The sequence below is a fragment of the Amia ocellicauda genome, chromosome 16 (assembly GCF_036373705.1).
Source record: "Amia ocellicauda isolate fAmiCal2 chromosome 16, fAmiCal2.hap1, whole genome shotgun sequence".
Taxonomy (NCBI): Eukaryota; Metazoa; Chordata; class Actinopteri; order Amiiformes; family Amiidae; genus Amia; species Amia ocellicauda.
This window is the reverse complement of record NC_089865.1, coordinates 24,661,909-24,677,197: the sequence shown is the minus strand read 5'-3', so window position 1 is coordinate 24,677,197 and position 15,289 is coordinate 24,661,909. Positions and strand designations below refer to the sequence as shown.

At 35.8% G+C, this 15,289-nt stretch overlaps 1 protein-coding gene across 4 annotated transcripts in view; it reads left to right on the top strand.

Moving 5' to 3' along the window:
- The window catches only part of adam23a (ADAM metallopeptidase domain 23a), a 150,102-nt gene that overhangs the window by 88,162 nt on the left and 46,651 nt on the right, over nt 1–15,289 (top strand). For all 4 annotated transcript variants that reach the window (XM_066687611.1, XM_066687608.1, XM_066687609.1 and 1 more), the window contains exons 9-12: nt 665–730; nt 2,988–3,056; nt 5,677–5,843; nt 7,228–7,312. In XM_066687611.1, coding sequence (XP_066543708.1) covers nt 665–730; nt 2,988–3,056; nt 5,677–5,843; nt 7,228–7,312 — 387 coding nt within the window. The remainder of the gene's footprint in view (nt 1–664; nt 731–2,987; nt 3,057–5,676; nt 5,844–7,227; nt 7,313–15,289) is intronic.

The following is a 15,289-nucleotide window of genomic DNA, read 5'->3' as shown; positions in this document are numbered from 1 at the left end:
TTGAGGTTATCGACCTCTTCCTAAGTAGCAAATATGTCATAGGATGTGACTTTGTGACCTGTATTGCAGATTAAACAATGGTTAAGATTACAATATCTTTGTCCTTGAACTTTAATAAGAACAATAATATTAATGTTTATAGAGCGTATATAGTTATATTGGTAGTGTGTGTGCTAGAGGTCACAAATGTGTGTGGGATTTTTCTTTGTTTTTAAATCTTTGTTTTTCTTCAATAAAATGAACCTAAACCAACTCCTTTAGGGCAGGAGTACTCCTTATATCTGCATTTTTCCCCCCACCCAATAACTTTATTTAACCTTGAATTAAATTAATTACATATTTTTGTTTTATCAGCCTTTTAAAAGTTGGGTTGGTCAAGTTGTATGGTCAAAGTTACAGGGGGTTCCTGAGTGACCTACTTTGTCAAAATATGTCAGAAATGGTACAGATGTGTCTGTGAAACACATCAGTAGTTATGCACTCTTAAATTTGTAACTTTAAGCATGGCATTCTGCATAATTGTAACTTGCATATAAACAGCTGCTTCTACTCTGTTAAAATTGTTTGATATGTAAAGTTAGGGGTTACTTCTTTGGTTGTGTAATTACAATAAACATTCTCTCAGGAACAGTATGTTATGTTATATTTTGTGATTTCCATCAAGGTGCCCCGTAGTGTGTTTGAAGAAATGAAGTATCTCGAAATAATGATCATCATTGACCACAACACGGTAAGCAGCATTTTTTTCCTTTTAAAAATATGAATGCTATAAGTCAGTTTTAACATTCCGCAGCAAAGACTGGTTCTGTTTGCATTATTTATGATTGTTCCTTTAACCATCACTTTACAGATTCTTATTTATTTGGTCTCGGTTTTGTTCCTTAGAACATGTGAAAGAGTTCAGAGGAAAGACTATTTAACCAATCTTGCTTGTTTGCTAAACATTGATTGAGCTCAGATGTTTAGAACCTTTTCTTGAAAGAACGAAAATTCCTCAATACTTTTCCATTACAGAATCCTCATTTTACTATTAGAGTATACTTGGATTGTTTTATATAGTTAGGCATAATATAAGGCAAGTATACATAAATAATGCTGAGTATAATTACATATGATATATTTGATGTCTGTGCTATTATTCATTGTATTATTATTCATACATAGTATTATTACAGTTTTTCTCGATTGCTTGAGCACATTTATCCAAACAGAATTCACTTTTTCAAAACAATTAACATGTGCTCCAAGCTGAGACACGTTTGGCCAAAATGACACAGATCCTTAGCAGAATGTACTCAGACTCACAAAATCAAATCAGTCCATCAAAACAGTATAATTTGTCATCTAATTAAAGGTTATTTCCATCAGTCATTTCATAATGGCACAATAAACACTTATTAAGAGCAACAGTATAACATGGTCAACCCTGTACGTGCTCTCTTTGTCTTCTTCTGCTTTTTTGTAAAATTAAGCATAAGTGGTCAGTAAACATTTCACCCCAGCATGTGCTGAACTCATGTTCTCTGAGTGACTCATATCAAGACCAAAGTAGAAACAATCTCACTCAAAAAGAGTGACAAAAGAGTTTGCTATATTCAATTACAGTAATGTCCTTGATACATTGAATGAATCTGGAAATACTTTACAGTACATATAAATCAAGTCCTCTGAAGATACTCAGGACCGAGCTGGTTTGAGCTGTTGTGCCACTGCATAGACGCACCCCTCTTCCTCTATGGACTCGTGGTTGTGGTGCCCCTCTTTCTCTCTTTTGTCTTTGTCTTCTGACTGCTCCATTTCATGCCAACACCAACTCACTTTTATATGTGATTATGGACTGATTGCCTATTGAACAATTGAGCAATAAGGATTTGCACATGTGTAGTAGAGATTCACACTTGTGGGAGTAAGTGATATTGACTGTGAACAAGTTTTCTAATTTTATTTGACAAGACTTACTCAATTGATGTTTGTGTCTTGTGTAGAGAGTTGTGTTTACTGTTTTGCACAAATGTGCTTGGCATTTGCATTTGCAACGCAACCATCAATGACTTACTGTTTACTGTTTATCTAGGGGTTATGGTGTTGATCATGTGGACTACAGTTTCATTCACATTGACTTAGCAAATGAGAACAACTGTATAAGCCATGGGTTTTCAAAGTACCCCCTGCCCTGCTGGTTTTTGTTCCAGCCTAGGTCTTAATTACTTAATTGAATGGTATATTGCTTTGTTAGGTCAATTAAGGATTCAATTAAGTAAGTAAGACCTCAGTTGGATCAAAAAACAGCAGTGCAGGGGATACTCCAGGACCGGTTTGAAAACCACTGGTATAAGCTAATACGATCATTTATGTTTTCCTGTTTTCCTCTTTAATCAATCACTTGAACTTTATGTACATCTGAACTAGGTTTGCCAACAGACTAAATAATCCCTGAAGACTTTAAGATAGAACAGGATTTTAACATTACCCTGAAACTGAAGTAAATGTAAATGTACATTAAACACCTTTGACACATCCTGATTTAAAAAAAAAGTCAGGGATGGAGACGCATTGTAGAGAGAGAAAAAATCCACAAGGGGGCATGGTAGTCTTTTTATTATTTACTCAGTGGGGTGTTGTCATGGCTAGTAAATGGTACACTTTATTTAGTAAAGCAGAATTGGCACTAGAGTAAAGATCCTAACATAAGATCTATTAAACCATGATTCAGCATATATTATCTTGTGTATTAAAGTGTTAAAACTTCAGATTATTTTAATCTGTTTTTCATTAAGTCCATTTTATAATGTAATGCTCTTTAATACAGAACTGTTAACTATTTACATAATAATCCATTAGCAGTAGTGTTGATTACTTAATTTTTATATGAAGTAATTTATATTTATTTAGGTTAATTTAATTGTGATGGCCTAAATGACTGATTGAGATAAAATGTTTTCTGTTTATTTGATTGTTTCTTTATCTTGTTTTTCCCTTTTCTGTAGTATAAGAGACACAAGACAAAACAACACACCAAGAACTTTGCCAAATCTGTAGTCAATCTCGTGGATGCTGTAAGTAACATTTGTCTTTGAGCGAAGACCAGGCTACAGTAGCTCTTAGTTCAAGGCTCAGAATTATTATTACCTGTTGTACACACAGGGCCCCCATGGAATTTGTTTGATTACTTTACCAAGTTTATTTTATTGAGGTATTTTGAGGGCTTGAGGTTTTCTTTTTTTAAGTGGTGTCCCTATAACAACACTTTGAGCTGATTCTTGCTTATTTTTACCTTTTTGTCTTGATTGAGCTCCTGATTCTATTTTGCCTTCTTTATCATTCAAACACAAGAGTTAACCAATTACTTTAATCACGCACACCCCTGATCATTTAATTAACACATTTCTTTAGCTTCTGATGTATCAGCTTTCTCATTGTGCATTGTTCTCAACAAATTATTTATTTTTAGATACATCTTAACATCACCTGATAAGGATTTAAAGGCAAGTAGAGAGGCTACTGTACTGAAATCTTTAGTAGGTTAAATTAAACACAGAGAAGTTCAAGTCCTAGTTTTTGCATTTGTGCATTTATTCCTGACCCTTGTGCCAATATTCAGAAAGAATACATCTATTTCATCTACAGTAGAGACCTGATTTGAGAAAGAAAGTGATTCTTTCAATTGAACAAAAACTTGAAGCCTTAATTAGACTAGACAAAGGTGATTCCATGCAAAAAATTGAATTCAGTGTGGGGCGAATTACAGCTGGTGAGTGGAAGAGGAATAGAAGTGAGTTAGATAAATGGTGTGTTTTGCCATACATGTATACTAAATGTTGCATTTAATCAATTTAAAATCCAGTGTTCACAGTTTACTTGTTGAAATGTATTTATTCAAATAATAGTTCTGTACACTATTATGGTAGTTGTACTGTAGAATAATTTATTAATAAAAATACATTATTAAAAAATCAGATTTTATACTTACACTGCACTTCCATTTAATTTGCAATTTGTTTGCCTGACCCCCAACTCGTTTCTGCATTATCCGACATTTTAGGTAGTCCGACCACTTATCATCCTGTTTAGGTCAGACAATCAGGACTCTGCTGTATTTAAAAAAATATATAATTCAACTCCCAAATAAAGCCTGTGGAGAGACATTTTAAAAGCTAATTATACCCACTGGAGTGACAAGAAGACTAGGGTTATATGGTTGTATTTTTTGGTTCTAGTTAAGATTCTAACGGTGGCACTAACTGAAGGATGTGCAGTGCACAGCCTGGGCAACCTGGCAGTATAGCATGACAGTAATCAAGCCTGCATATGATAATGGTATGCCCTATTTTTCCATCATCCTGCAGCATTCTTAATTTAGCTATATTTCTAAGGTGGAGGACGGACATTTATGTTTTAGGGTTAAATATGTCCTAGAGACACCAAATTTCTTTCAGTGGTATTTTTTTTTATTTATTTAGTAATTTGTGGTTAGAACTAGAAATGTAAGTTCCTGTGAGTTACACATTAATTTACACTCTAGAGTAGGCTATTCTAATTTGTGTAAGTGGAGGCCTAGTAATGTAGTTCAGGCTTTGTGTGTTTGTGCTTTGATCTGGGCATTGGAGAATTATCTGCTTCACTCCTTCATTTCAATGACCCTTATGTGCACTTTTTTTTATCATAAGCATGCACAGCAAAATGTGTTAACAGAGGATCAGACACAGTAAGATGACAGAGATAATACATACATACATACATACATACATACATACATACATTGTATATTGTATTTTCTTGCTAGAGAAACGGAGCCTGTGCCACTGTTATAGAGAAGTCAACAAGTCAGAGCAAAGCTTTTACTTCTATGGTTTATTATTAATGTAAAAAAGTTTTTAAGTTAGTATAGATCCTTCCATTTTTAAAAATCATAAAGAAAAAAAGGTAAATGTGTAAATCAGTCTGTGGTCTGGATTTAGTGTGATACTAACAACAGAAAAAGGAATAATAATAATAATAATAATAATAATAATAATAGTAGTAGTACTCTCCGTCTACTGAATCTGTGTTGAGAAAATAAGGCAAAATGGAAGCAGGACCAGTTGTTAATCAATATTGTCAATACTATATTTCTTAAAATGTATTATGATGTGCAGTTTGTTTGCATTATTGCTCTCTGGAACTTACATTTTAATGATCTGAAACAACTCTCTTTGCCTCTTATTCTCTCACAATAATTAATTAATAAATAAACAGTGTGTTTGTGCAATATCTGCTCACAGTGTCTGTCACCTATTTTGTTAATGTATGTAATGCAGAATGCTATATTCTTATTGGTTAGACACAAACTTTGGAAACTTTGTCTATTTTGTGTTAATACTGATTATTTTATTAATTGCTGGTAAGAAGTCCTCTAAAGATATTAAATTAGAGGAAGTTCAAGTGATGGCAATTGTTTGCCTGCCCTTTCTCTAAATTGGGTTTTGTTTGTTTTTTGTGATTTGTTGTCTATACGTGATGAACTAACGACAACCTGTTTCTCCCGTGCTCCCATACTCCCCATTCTACTGTGGCCCCTGTGTTTTTTTGTTTTTTCTTCTCCACTTTTGTGCGGAACTGTCGTTGCCCGGGCAACACAGCACATCTCTCACACCCAGTGTTCTTCTCCTTGTACCTGTGCTGTCTCTCTGCTGCCAGGTCTTTAAAGAACAGCTGTACACCAGGGTGGTCTTGGTTGCCGTGGAAATTTGGACACAAAAGGACCAGATTCCTTTCAGTGTCAAACCCCTGGACATGCTGCGGGATTTCTCCAAGTACAGGCAGCACAATATTAAGCAGCATGCAGACGCTGTGCACCTCTTCTCGTATGTAACTGGTTACAAGCATGCCTTATTAGTCTTCTCGTCTCGTCACTCATATCATAGCACATGTTGACAGAAAGGTAGTTTGCATGCAGAGGTCTCTTCCAAAACTCTACCTGCTTCTTGACTCTCAGCCCATTTCTTCTCTCAGTTTGACAGTAATTTATGTTGGCAAAGCTAGGAGCACTAGGAGTCCTTTTAGGTCCTGCTCTAGTCCTGTACATAACATAATTAGTTCTATGCTTAATGTAAGCTGGAGTCACCTCTTTGCTTAGAGTCCCAAAGGGATGTGGTAGATGTTCCAGGTTTTGTAGACTTTGGGGAATGGAGGGTGTTTTGATTCTGGAAAGATATGTCAGAGTGAAAGGAATTATTTAAAAACGAGTCCCCCTTTAAAGAAGCAGCAAGGTTGTTCAAATAATTAAGTTGGAGTACACCAGGGAAAAGGTGCTGGTCCTGGAGAGCAAGCCTGGGACAAGTACCAGTAAATGTACCTCAGTGCTATTAATGAAGGTTTTGAGGTATGAGGTTATTTTTTATCATATGTTTACATCACTACAGGTACATCAGCATCAAACAGTCAACTTATTTTATATATATAAAATATATATATATATATAATTTTTTTTTTTTTTTTTTTTTTTTTATCAACACATCATACCCCACAACTTCAGTGATAAAAATAAAATCTAGACATGTGAATTACAAATTACTAGAACTTAATTAAAATAAAATAAAAACTCAAATGGCTTGGCTGGATAAGTGTCCACCCACTATCATAAATAACTGAATTAATTCCTTTTATAATATATATCTTAATTATTGGACTATAAAACAGCCAGTGTTGTGTATATTTAATTCAGAGAGATTAAGACCTGATATCAGGCATTACAAAATTAACAATATTGTCAAATTTACTCAGAAGATGCTTATAAAATATGTTTTTAGTTGGCAGTGCTGGAGTACCATGCTCAGAGAGTATTATGAGTACCAAATGCTGAGGCTGTAGTTTATGGATTTTAAGGATCAAGTTACACAGTAGTTAGCATCATTCACTGTATTACATGGTTTTGTATTGAAAGAAAAAAATTATCAATAAAAGAACAGAGCATGTTCACTCATGGTCGAAGTTTTCATATTGAAACATACTGGGGATCACAAATTGGTGGCTGTAATATATGTCATTTCTTTATTCACAAAAAACATGTGATTCCATATATAGACACAATTAATGCATGTACATGTCTCAAAGTATAAGTAAGTGAGAAATGTTATCCAGTGATGTTTTGAATACAGAGACAGACCCCCATTGATTTTCTATTAATTTACACCTGCATGTAGCTATTCAAATCAAGTCACTAAGTATGTGTCTTGCATTTTGTTGTAGAAATGTGACGTTTCACTACAGAAGGAGCAGTGCGGCCTATTTTGGTGGAGTATGTTCATTAAGCCGGGGTGTAGGAGTGAATGAGGTAAGCTTGGGGCTCCTGATGCAAATATACAAGGCTCCATTCTCCAACATACACATAATTAAGACACCTGCTTCTCCAGTAGAATATGGAATTCAAATGGAGTCTCCTGTGAGAAAACTGTTTGTATGTAATTGTTATGTAGACTGTTCAGACTCGATTGGGAATGCTGGATGACAGACAGATGATAAAGGCCAAACAGAAGAATAGCCCAAACACAAAATAATAACTTACTATATATATATATATAGTTGAAGCAATATCCAACTGCTCTGCTAGCCCTTCATAGTGTAGTTCTACTAGCATTGAGTTCTATTCACTTCAACTACTCATCAACTCTCTATAAACGTAAAAAAAGACTTAAGCTCCTACATAACTTATATAAATAGCACTAGTAATCTTTGTATCTAAGTCAGTGGCACTTAAGCCAAATCCACTTGCTGAATATGCACTGGAAACCTATTATTGAAAATTTTTAAAATACAGATATACAACGGGATATTACCACAGTCCAAAACATGAATGGCAAATGCATCCAATGTAATTTTTACTGTCTTTGTCTTGTATGAAAAATGTTGTTATGCACTGAAAACAGCAGTAAGGTATAGTGTTTTCCACTACATAATGATACTACTGTTAACACCACAGCAAACTATATTATGTTTGTATAGACAGAGGTATACTAAAACTAAATTGCTAATAGTATTTTAAACAGCACCTACATTTGTAAGTATTGTGTATATGTTAACTTTAAATATGTCTTCTATACTTATAAACAGTTTATTTTGTAAGAAGGTTACTTCAACTTTTAAATGATAGTTTGTGCCAGAATACTGCGGGGAGCTTTTATTGTTAGGGCCTTGTGTTTTTCTTGCATGCTGTTTGTAACCTGTGTTTCAATAGTTACTCTAAAGGTGCCACTGTAGCCACTTCATGTAAACTAATCTAAGTAACTATTACTAAATTAACATAGAAGCTGTGACTAATTAGAAAATGAAAATGATGAGTTGTTAATTATTTTTTTGATGCAGTTCAGAAAAACTCAGAGAAAACATTAAACTATAGATTATATCAAATTGAATTCATTGAATGAACTGTCCACCTGGTGTACTATGCAACAATATATAGAACTTATTTTGCATAACCTACAATTTATCTCTGGACTACACTCGACCGAAAGGTAGAAAGACATTTAACATTTAACAAAAACAAGAATTCCACTCTGTATTACTCATGAGTGATGCAGGGCATTGGGAAATGCTTAAATGCTCTCTGATTTTTCCAGTTAAGATCATTTTACCTATTAGTAATCAAAAAATAAATCATTGCACAAGTGGAACACTACATTTTAAATCATCTGAAAAATACAATCAAACATAAAGACTATACTCTAGTGAGGAATTAATAAATACATACCAAGCACTGGTACAAGACGTTCATAGTACATACATCTCGATAAATAAACTGTGTTTAAACATTCAGTATAGTTACTTAAAACTGACTACAACCAAGAAAAAACATATATACAGTAAAAATCGTTATACTCATCATCATCATCATCATGATCATGTTTTCATTACTTTGGAAATAACCATGGTCCTTGAATGTTTTGAAAATACTACTACTACTACTACTACTACTACTACTACTACTACTACTACTAATAATAATAATAATAATAATAATAATACCGGGAGAAAAAATAAATCTGCAGGAAAAGCTGCTTTCTTCTGATATTCCCAGTGTGATACCCAGTGTTTGTGTGAAGTCTGCATCTGGAAACACCCTAGTAGATTCAATTCAAAGGTTTGATGCTGATTGTAAATCAGAAACTGACAAATATCATATGCAAAAAAGAACACCAAAGTGGAACGTTTTGTTCAGCAATGTGTCAGTGTTAGTTTCGATTGTTTTTTACATATTTGTCAGTTATTTATTTGTTTAATTTACTCGTTCATTTTTTCTGCTCTTGGCGTTCATTGTTCTCCAAACTCTTTTATGTCTTAAAAATTGTTTCCTTTCTTTCTTGGCAGTAGCAGCCTACTATGGAGTAAATATTAAACCTCACTCGTACTCACTACAACGTGATGTATATTCACCTTATATCCTATATAAGGGGGATGTTTCCAAGCATGATACATTTGGCATTAGTTTATAAAGTTTTACATGAAACAGAAAAGGTGGGCTGTGATCCTTTCAGTTTTAACTCGAAGAAAATGCACCAGTGAACAAACCAGTATTCGTTTATATAGGATATCATACATATTCTTGTTAAATTATATCAACATAACTGTTGTCACATCCAGATACCACGTAGAAATCCATGTAGGCATATGTTCTTATATTGTATGTACTGTAGAACCATATAAAGCACTCACCACGGATTTAAAGTGTATTCTAATGTATGCATTTTGTAATTGTAGTTCGGACATATCAAATATAATCTTAGAAAAATATTAACAATCTGAACAGTTAGTTATCTAGTAGCAGTTGGACAACGTTTTGCCTTTATCCAATATACAAAGTGGAAGTAATAACGATAGGTTGTGAATGCAACCCCAGTTATCTGAAAAAATAAGCACTGCCCAAGTGAGAGGGGTTTCAGTGCACTTCTATTGGAACTGGTTCGAAACATCTCTCTATGAAAGCTGCCATTGGCCCCTGTGTCAGTCACTCAAACAGTTCCTTTCCTACTTCCTGTTTGTATAAAAGGTGATGCTCACAAACGTCCTCTTTTGCCAGGAGACTTGGGCTGCGTCCCAAATCGCACACTTGCTCCCTACACCCTTCGACAAGTGTACACTTCGCGTGACGTTGTGCTGACGTCACAGAGTGTGCACTTGAGTGAGGAGGGTGTAGGGTGAAGCTAAAAGAGTTCAATGGGACATACTTCAGCGCCAGCATTCAGCGCCTTTGCCTTTGATAGAGAAAGTGCCTAGGCAATATTTTCATGTCAGATTGTAGTTTTAAAGAATGGAGACTGCTATAGCATTTGCACTGTTCCTCTTACAAATAACTGTTTCAAGGATTTCGACAAGTATTATCTGTACAAGATATAATAATAATAATAATAATAATAATAATAATAATGTGGAACTATATTGTTTGTTTATGTCACCTCCTTTTTAGTTTTATACTACTTCAGTAATTAATTGATAGGTGCCAAAATGTTTTTTGGCTGAACTTTCTAATCATATTTAAATCATGATTATATAATAATTTTAAATGATCTTTCTATGTATTATAATTTCCTTGATACATAATTTAACAATTTCTACAACTGTCTAGCTAGCTTTACATTACATTTATATACACCCACTGCTGCCATATTTTCCCAATTGACTCCGCCTTTAACTCAAAGAGTTCTGGGACTTCAGCGCTCAAACACTTCTGCATAAGTGTACTCTTTTGTACACTAAGCCGAAGGGAGCATTGAAGGGCACAAACAGCTTGATTAGGCTCCCTTCACTCGTTCCCTAAGGGATTGGGACACCCCTTAAGATGGCCACCATAGTAATTCTGCCCCGCAAGGGTAGGGAACGAGGGAACAAGTGTGCGATTTGGGATGCAGCCTTGAACTCCTGCACTACCTTGCAACCCTTGTATGCGCTCAAATTAGCACCATAAGTAACAAATTCAAAATAAAAAATATCGTAATCAAAAAAAAAACTTGAGAAAAAATTGATGTTGAGATCAAGAATGAAACAATGTAAAGCAAAATGTATAGAATTGTAAACAAAAAAATATATCAAAAGCAAAAAAAAAAAAAAACTTGAAAGCAAATAATGTTAAATCAAGAGCAAAACTCGAACTGATTGAGTCCATTTCACTGATGCACTCGCCTGCAGTCCCTGTCTGTGGTTGCGATGCTTCAATCTTTGCTTTCGCCGCCGGTTTCTTTGCTCTCGTTTTTTTTTTTTTTTTTTCCGTTTACAAGTTTTGGCACTGTTTTGTCGTGGGGGCGGGGCTTAGAGGGAGGCGTGGATCATGGGTCTCCATTGGTCCAGTAGATTTGAGTGACGGTTCTTCCCAATCAGTGAGCAGAGTGGGCTAGTCTCGGGTGATCTCTGTGTGGGATGGGAATCGATTGTCTCGGTTTCAACAGCAGCGCCGATTCAGCAACTATTCAGCAGGAAACTATTATATCCTCCAACGGTCTTGTTTTGAGCTGACTGTTTACATCTACAGGATACTCTTCGTTTCAGTTGAAGGTCTTCAGTGAGTTTAACCAATAGGCTAGTCGAAGAATGTATGTTTCTTTAGACAGGTGACCAATCAGGAGTGAGTAGAGGCGGGCCATAAATCTCACAGGGTATTCTCTGTCGACTAATGGCAGTCAAAGCTCTGACTGCTGTCCAATCATTAGGAGTAACTGTGCAGCCGCCAACATTAATTTTGCTTGATAACTGTCAACCATTTTACTTGATATTAAAAATACAAATACGTTCACAACATTTTTACATTTTATTTTACATGAAAAAAACATTTATAGTCTGACAAGGGAGACATCATAGTCGATTTGTTTACAATGAGAATTGTTTTTAAAAATTACATTTTTAAAAACGGGAGATATACACTGCATATCCCTGGGCTGACGGGAAGGGAAGGGATCGACTTGCACTTTCACGGTTCAAATTATGAAGGTTTCTGTGGATTACAGGTCACCGTCACCTATGCTGCTGTGTATTTTGTTAAGTACAGAAAAGTCATTTTTTTGATCAGTACTGGCTACAGCAATCTGGAATGTCTAACGAAATCAGCTCAAAAACACAATCGGATTATGTGAACAAGTAATCTGGTGAGTAACTTTCTACATTTGTATAATTTGCAAAGTGTAAAATAGTCAAAATAATACTATTGATGTCAATCGTGAGTAAAGCTCTTTAATGTTTTTTTATCTATAATATGCATAGTAGGCTACATAATGCACGTTGCAATACTTCAAAACAAAAGTGTCAAATCGGGGCGAGGGTTGGGACTCTGCTTCCCCACTCGATGTTGTCGCAGACACCAGTGTTTGTGTTAGAACTGACTACCAGACTTAGTGTAAAATGAAAACATTACCGTGGGCTCAGTACAATATACTAGGTGAAATTAGTTTGAGTTAAGCTATGTTTGCACCATGTTTATTTCTGATGTCAAAAGTGATTTGGCACAAGGCCGGACATTTTTGCATTCTATATTAACATGTAGGTCTTGTTTGGGATATGAAATTAGCCCCCAATATTGATGATGATGAATCTGATCCCAGTCGGCAACCACGCGCAAACCACGCCCTCCAAACAACCATGTCCCACCCCTCTCCAAAATCTATGTCCCCCCAACCCTGAAACCAAACCTACGCCCATGTTTCAGTTTCACTGTGATGTCTCTCAGGCTATTTAGCTCCTGTTTGAAAAAAATGCATACTTCTTCAAAATTATGCCTTTTACCATTATCTGGACTTTAGACAATTAATTTCAAGCCATGCATGACCCAATAAGGCTGGGTAATTTAATTTTACAACATGCAGTGGCAGATTAGCAGTTTGACTATTGAGTTTTACTAACACATCACTACAGCCCTACAATGGAATGACTTAACTTGTATAACTCTTTAGCTCACTGCACTGGCTTTCCGTCTAACAGTGCAGTAATGCAGTAGTTGTGTGCAGTTCCTTGCAATGGACAACACAGTGCAGTGACAGTTCCTCCTCAGAGTGTGTCGCTCTGCTCCTCTTGTACATTGTGCACATTTATCTTTTTATTGTTTCAGTGCTGTCTTTACTTGTTCTTGCTTTCTGTTTGTATTTAATGTTGCTTTTATTAGGCTGTGCCTAATAATAAATGACCAGAGATGCTGGGTATCTCTTCCAATGCATTCACTGATCATTTTGCCTTTGTTCTTCTTAGAAGACCTGGCTGAAAGAAATGGAAGTGCACTTGCTAACATCCCAAACTATGCAGCCCGAAGTTGTCTAAAAGGATGCTATACTAAACTTAACAAAAAGTCAAATAATGTCCAATGCAGCCTGTCTTGCAAAGAAAAACAAAAAACACTCACTGTAATCACTGCTACTGAAAAAACTAAATAACTCACTGTTATCACTACTGCTAATATGTGGATTTTGTTTTCTGGAGTGAATTGAAAATATTAAGAAATTATATGAAAACATGCCTTTGCAAAATAACTTTTCCTTAATAGAAAATCTGGAAACTTGGGAAATTGTCATATGAATGCTAATTCAATATTACGAAAATACATTTTCATCTTTTTATTTTGCACCATTAGGTACGGAAGAGCATTAGGGCCACTTAAGAGAGAGAAAAAATATATATATTTTGTGAAAAAAAGTCGAACAATTTGAGAAAAAAAGTCAAAAGTTTTGAGATTTAAAGTTGAAACAAAGTTTTGAGAAAAAAAGTCAAAAGTTTTGAGATTTAAAGTCGAAATAAACTTTTGAGGAAAAAAGTCAAAAGTTTTGAGATTTAAAATCAAAATAAACTTTTGAGAAAAAAAGTTGAAAGTTCAGGTTCAAACACAACAGCGTTGATATGGTGTTATACAGTGAGGGAAGAAAGTATTTGATCCCCTGCTGATTTTGTACGTTTGCCCACTGACAAAGAAATGATCAGTCAATAATTTTAATGGTAGGTGTATTTTAACAGTGAGAGACAGAATAACAACAAAAAAATCCAGAAAAACGCATTTCAAAAAAGTTATAAATTGATTTGCATGTTAATGAGGGAAATAAGTATTTGATCCCCTATCAATCAGCAAGATTTCTGGCTCCCAGGTGTCTTTTATACAGGTAATGAGCTGAGATTAGGAGCACTCTCTTAAAGGGAGTGCTCCTAATCTCAGCTCATTACCTGTATAAAAGACACCTGTCCACAGAAGCAATCAATCAATCAGATTCCAAACTCCACCATGGCCAAGACCAAAGAGCTGTCAAACGATGTCAGGGACAAGATCGTAGACCTACACAAGGCTGGAATGGGCTACAAGACCATCTCCAAGCAGCTTGGTGAGAAGGTGACAACAGTTGGTGCGATTATTCGCAAATGGAAGAAACGCAAAATAACTGTCAGTCTCCCTCGGTCTGGGGCTCCATGCAAGATCTCACCTCGTGGAGTTTCAATGATCATGAGAACGGTGAGGAATCAGCCCAGAACTATACCTGAGGATCTTGTTAATGATCTCAAGGCAGCTGGGACCATAGTCACCAAGAAAACAATTGGTAACACACTATGCCGTGAAGGACTGAAATCCTGCAGCGTCCGCAAGGTCCCCCTGCTCAAGAAAGCTCATGTACAGGCCCGTCTGAAGTTTGCCAATGAACATCTGAATGATTCAGAGGAGAACTGGGTGTTTGGAGGAGGAGGAATGACCCCAAGAACACCATCCCCACCGTCAAACATGAAGGTGGAAACATGATGCTTTGGGGGTGTTTTTCTGCTAAGGGGACAGGACAACTGCACTGTATCAAAGTGACAATGGACGGGGCCATGTACCGTCAAATCTTGGGTGAGAACCTTCTTCCCTCAGCCAGGGCATTGAAAATGTGTCGTGGATGGGTATTCTAGCATGACAATGACCCAAAACACACCGCCAAGGCAACAAAGGAGTGGCTCAAGAAGAAGCACATTAAGGTCCTGGAGTGGCCTAGCCAGTCTCCAGACCTTAATCCCATAGAAAATCTGTGGAGGGAGCTGGAGGTTCGAGTTGCCAAACGTCAGCCTTGGAGAGGATCTGCAAAGAGGAGTGGGACAAAATCCCTCCTGAGATGTGTGCAAACCTGGTGGCCAACTACAAGAAACATCTGACCTCTGTGATTGCTAACAAGGGTTTTGTCACCAAGTACTAAGTTGAAGGGGTCAAATACTTATTTCCCTCATTAACATGCAAATCAATTTATAACTTTTTTTAAATGCGTTTTTCTGGATTTTTTGGTTGTTATTCTGTCTGTCACTGTTAAAATATACCTACCATTAAAATTAT